This window comes from Olea europaea, chromosome 4, assembly GCF_002742605.1.
Source record: "Olea europaea var. sylvestris chromosome 4, O_europaea_v1, whole genome shotgun sequence".
In the NCBI taxonomy this organism is placed as follows: Eukaryota; Viridiplantae; Streptophyta; class Magnoliopsida; order Lamiales; family Oleaceae; genus Olea; species Olea europaea.
In genome coordinates, this window is record NC_036240.1 from 7,463,689 (window position 1) to 7,468,799 (window position 5,111).

A 5,111-nucleotide genomic window follows, 5' to 3' on the forward strand; every position below is an offset into this window, starting at 1 on the left:
TCCTTCCCTTGGATATCAGATAAAATAAGCAAGCCGTCTTGTGGCATTTGAAAAAACATGACATTAGAACATAACTACGATTAAAAAAAAAAAGCATTTATGAAATACTTTTAATCATAGCATTTACGAAAAAGCATTTATGAAATACTATTTAGGACAGAACATAAACACAATGAGAAACAAGTGTTAAAAACACTATTAATTGTAGTATAGTTTCATTATGGTCTCATCTTTTCATTTTTCCCAAACTCATTACTCAACTTTCAATTTCATATCCATTAGAGCATCAACACTTTCTATCACAGATTGTACCAATACCTTACAAGTGGACAACAACGTTACTTAAGGGCAACAATATTCTATTTGAACTAAGAGGATAGGGCTGCTTGTACAGCCCCTTCACGTGAGGGGCCCACCATGAATAAAGAAAAATCCTAGCCCCCTATTGTGAGGGGACTATACATCATGCTGTTGTGTACACATAGCAAAGTTCGAACTAAGATTCTACATTCTGTGTAAGCCAAAAAGAAGGAAAAAAAAAACACAAAATATTCTTGGCACGTACGCATTGCCATTGTCCCTGTGCAAAATGCCTTCACAATCCATGGCGAAAATGGAGTTGATGCTTAACTGAAAAAATTGAAAGCAGAGCAATGGATGAAGTTATGGTACAAGGGGAAGAATTACTGGTACGTTTTCCCAGACTCTTTTAACATACAGAATAGCATATTCAACTATAGATTCTGAAACGCCAAGCAAAGTGAAGTAAACTGCATCGTTCCAGGGCCAAACCAGAGCTGCAAAAAAATTTCTCTACAGATTGACAGAAGGCCTCACTACGAAAACGTCACCATTTCAAAAACACTCAAATCAACATAAAGGGTATAAAAAAACCGATAAAAGAAAGCCCGATACAGTAATAATATTCAAAGCCTACATAGAAGGTACAATAATTTTAATAACTAACATTATGTTGAAGAAAACATCAACTGCACAGGAGCATATCATGTTATCATAGCCATTCTTGCCATGTAATTGGATATATTAAAAAAACAAAAGAGACAGCTTAATTCCCAGAAAACACATTAATATACTTACCAACCTAAACAAACTTTTCGATGCTGGTTGTCAATGTGGACTCTGGAACTGCACCAATAACTGCATCTTTCTTCTCTCCATTCTTGAAAATTAAAACAGTTGGAATGCTTCGGATTCCATAGTCGGTAGCAAGTGAAGGGCTTTGATCCGTATTAACCTTGTAGCATTTGAGCTTTCCAGCATATTGCTTAGCCAGTTTATCAATGACCGGGTGGATCATGCGGCATGGCCCACACCATGGTGCCCAAAATTCAACTAAAACAGGTAAATCGGACTCGAGCACAAGGGACTTCCATGTTGCATCAGTAATACCAGGCACTGCAGTTATTCAAGGATTAACAAACCGCTTTTATGATCACTACATAGGATCATAATAGCAAAGTTATCGCCAGAATGAATTACTGAATATGTAATTCACATGTCGAAACATATATAACAATGTGAAAATCAAGCCACATATCCCAAATACATAAATGTTAAAACTGCACTGATACAAGCCGCATCTTATTTTCACTCATCTACAAACTTCGTTATTTAGAGTTTATATAGGTCAAATCACTTTGGATAACTACACTTGTTGAAAGAGAAAGTTCATCAGATGTTATACCCTCATCAAATAATATATAATTTTGAAGTAGGTCGGATTTGTTGGTTGTTTATATGGGCTGGAATGAATTTGGTGGATTTGGGTTTGATATCTGAAGCCAGTCAAGTTTTTTCCAATATTAACGTATAATTAAAGGTACAATCTAAAAGTGTCGAGCGCTGCAACAAAATTTAACGACAAAAGGAACAAACAAAGAAATACTAAAAAACGAGCCTTCAACTTCAACCGCTGTGTTTTGTGCCTCGGCGACGATTCGACTACCAGGGCTAGGTAGTTTCCGAGGTGAACTCAGCGATGCGGATGATCGAGCCAGCTGGATCTTTAGGCCTCTGAACTCGGAGAATTTCACGGAGCTAGGGAGAAAAAAGGAACCTCCGGTTACCGGAGCAAAAGAGGCGGACCGCAAAGCGGAGGCGCGCGGGACAGTTATGATTTCCAATACACCAGCCATGGCGGAAAAATCAAAATTTCTCCCACAGAGATTTCGCGTATGGATAATTGGCAGTGTGGTGTAGCGAAATTTGTTTGGTTGGGGATACTTGGAGGATTAGATGATGAATGGATGAGTAGTTGTTACATTTACCTTTCATTCGATAGATATGGCATGAATACTATTGCAGCCCACATGCTAATTCCATTAACCTCCAGGGTGGATACGATCCATTTGAATTCATTTCGTAGAACTGTAAGCAAAAATCACAAAATCAAATCGAAATCGTATTTTAGAAATCGTCGGTTTTGAACCAAATCAAACTGGTCAAAATGATTTGATCTAAATTTGAGAATTTTAATTGCGGTTTAAAACTAAACCGGATTAACAAAAAAGTATAAAAATAAAAAAATAATTTTTTTGAAAATTCATCCAAATATGTAAAATTCAATAGTTTTGTTATTTGTGAGTATTTTTGTCAATTTCTAATTTTCTAATACATATATATATTATTATTACCTAATAATCCTAATTTATATCAAATGGTCTCAAAACTAACATAATCTATAAAAAGTCATTTTCCTCTTCAGAATTCAGATGAACTCCAGCCAACACCCGATATGGTCTTGAGCTATCGGCACCACACATACTTCTTCTTCAGATTTTTTACGCCTTTTTAAAGTTGAATTGTAGTCCATTATATCAAATCGAAGACAAAGAGATCCTAGACATTCGGTGATAATATTTGCTACGAATAAAGTTTCAAATCGATATTTTTTTTAAGCAAATTGAGGTAAGAATCTGAAATTAAATGCGTTTCGTAACAACATACAAATATAAGCTTGTGTAATTGTTATATTTAGATATTATAAACAACTACTTTATTATTGTAGTTGATTATTCTCTTTGTCTATTCACAGTTATGATGATCATGAGATCTTGTTGGATATCATTATGTTTTTTGGGCCTTATATCTCATTTAGTAGACTTGTATTATAACGTTATCATAACGTCATTAGCCTAAAACAGGTGAACAAAAATGGAAAAAATTATGTTTTAGTTTATTGTGATTTCACTTTGATTTAGTAGATATTTAAATTTATAATAAATATATCTAACCCCTATTCGAGCCATATTTTCCAAGTTATCATAATGATAAAATTAACCATTGGAGAGAAGGCTGAGTCCCACGCATAAAACAATAGGTCAACAAATGCAGTTGGTCTTGTAGGATAATTGTCCAAATTTTCATTTTTTTGTCCGAAAAATTTGGTTCAAACAAGGGCTTAGATTGTTTTAGATTTATTACTAGTAGGATATAAATATATATTGAACTCAACGAATTAATGTCATAAAAGTAGACAGACAAAAAAATATACGACGAAATCGGCGATTTAAAATCGGACTAAACCGTTAGATTTAGGTTTGAGTTTTTTTCAAACCGTTCAAAATGGTTTGGTTTAGGTTTGAATTTTTCTCAAATCGATTTAAACAGTTTGGTTTGAAAATTTGTCAAAAATCGGTAAAATCAAACCGCTTACACCCCTACCGGTTCGTAGAGAAGCGAACCCCTATCGAGGATCATGAGTTCCAAATGTAATTATGGAACCAAAAATGACAAAATCATTCAATTGAGTCAAATAAGGAAAATTCACAAAATATTAATTGAAGTTTCATAATTGATTGAATCAAACACGTTAAGACAATTCGTTTTGGATATTCAATTTCTGATACTATAATCGGGAATCGAATTGAGCGAGCAAATTCTTCATTATAGTACACGAATTTGTTTAAAACTTAAGCAGTACTAGATTTAATTCTTCCATTTGATTTGGTACATATATCGACCCGTACATAAACCAAAGATGACCTATTTTATAGCAACTAGTTGTGATTCTGTCAAATTCTGTCAAAAGAAGCTCGACCGTAATGGAGATGTGTGTAGATTATATTTGAATTCGGCTAAGTTCATACGTCTCAAGTTATTTTGTGTCCAATTCAAATGTGTATTAATTGAACACAACTATTTTTGAGGCAACAAGTAACCCATGTCTAATATAATTTTATTTGATTCACAATCAGAGCGACCTTTACCGTAAGTAGAAATTCTACTAGAAAAGCTTGATTATACGAAAATGTCTCAACTATAGTACATATTTGGAAAGTGTTTATATACAATTTAAAAACATATGGAAACAAATGACGAAGTGAATAGTACTTTTGGATCTTTAAAAAAAAAAAAAAGGGATCATCGACTTTACCAGAAATTTTACAAGCACATCACCCTATTTATAGGCCATTTTGGCCAAAGTTACATACGACACTAAAGAAAATTGACAAAGGCCTTATATTTATTAATAACTAGTGAAGGCACGCGCGTTGCACGTGTAGTGGGTGATGTAGTGTAAGTAATAATGTTATAATTTACTAATCAATTGAGTATGATTTAAGAGTCATATGCATAATGCCTTGTTAGTAAACAGCCAGAGGTGGTCAATCTAAAATTATAGAAAGAAAAATGAGACGAAAGTATTTGCTCTAAATTTATAGAGAGAACTAACCTTGTATAAAGTACTATGAAATTCTCTTTCTATGATTTTACCTCCTAAGAAACTACCCACAAACTCTATTTAGATAGGATTTCTAAGACACTCCATCTAGATGCGTAAATGCAAACACATGAATGTATATCCAAGAATATGAAAGCAATGAACATGTAAGTACGACAGTATGTGAATTACTATCAGGACCTAATGGAAACATGAATGTAAATTTATGTTAATTATTATCTAACATACATAACAGTCATATGATATAGATAGAGATGGTTCACCATTGAAAAAAGCTTCCCGAGCACCAGCTACCATCCCTGATTATACCCTGCATTTGCAACAAGATGTCTAGTTGAAAGATGCACAAGCACAGATAAGTGACTGTGATCAATAAAAGAATACTAATCTGTTTGCAAATAAGCTT

The 5,111-nt window shown here is 33.7% G+C and overlaps 1 protein-coding gene across 4 annotated transcripts; it reads right to left on the reverse strand.

Annotated features, from left to right (window-relative positions):
* Positions 1 to 252: 252 nt before the first annotated feature.
* On the reverse strand, positions 253 to 2,319 carry LOC111393467 (thioredoxin 1-like). 4 transcript variants are annotated; one of them, XM_023019002.1, is made up of 3 exons: positions 1,919 to 2,319; positions 1,103 to 1,416; positions 253 to 630 (listed from the first exon to the last, which is right to left on the reverse strand). In XM_023019002.1, exons 1-2 carry the CDS (start codon positions 2,154 to 2,156, stop codon positions 1,103 to 1,105), a joined length of 552 nt encoding a protein of 183 aa, XP_022874770.1. In that variant the 5' UTR covers positions 2,157 to 2,319; the 3' UTR covers positions 253 to 630. The 4 variants fall into 4 exon arrangements, with proteins under 4 accessions (XP_022874770.1, XP_022874768.1, XP_022874769.1 ...); XM_023019000.1 differs by having other exon boundaries at positions 1,099 to 1,416; XM_023019001.1 differs by having other exon boundaries at positions 257 to 797.
* Between the last annotated feature and the right edge of the window lie 2,792 nt (positions 2,320 to 5,111).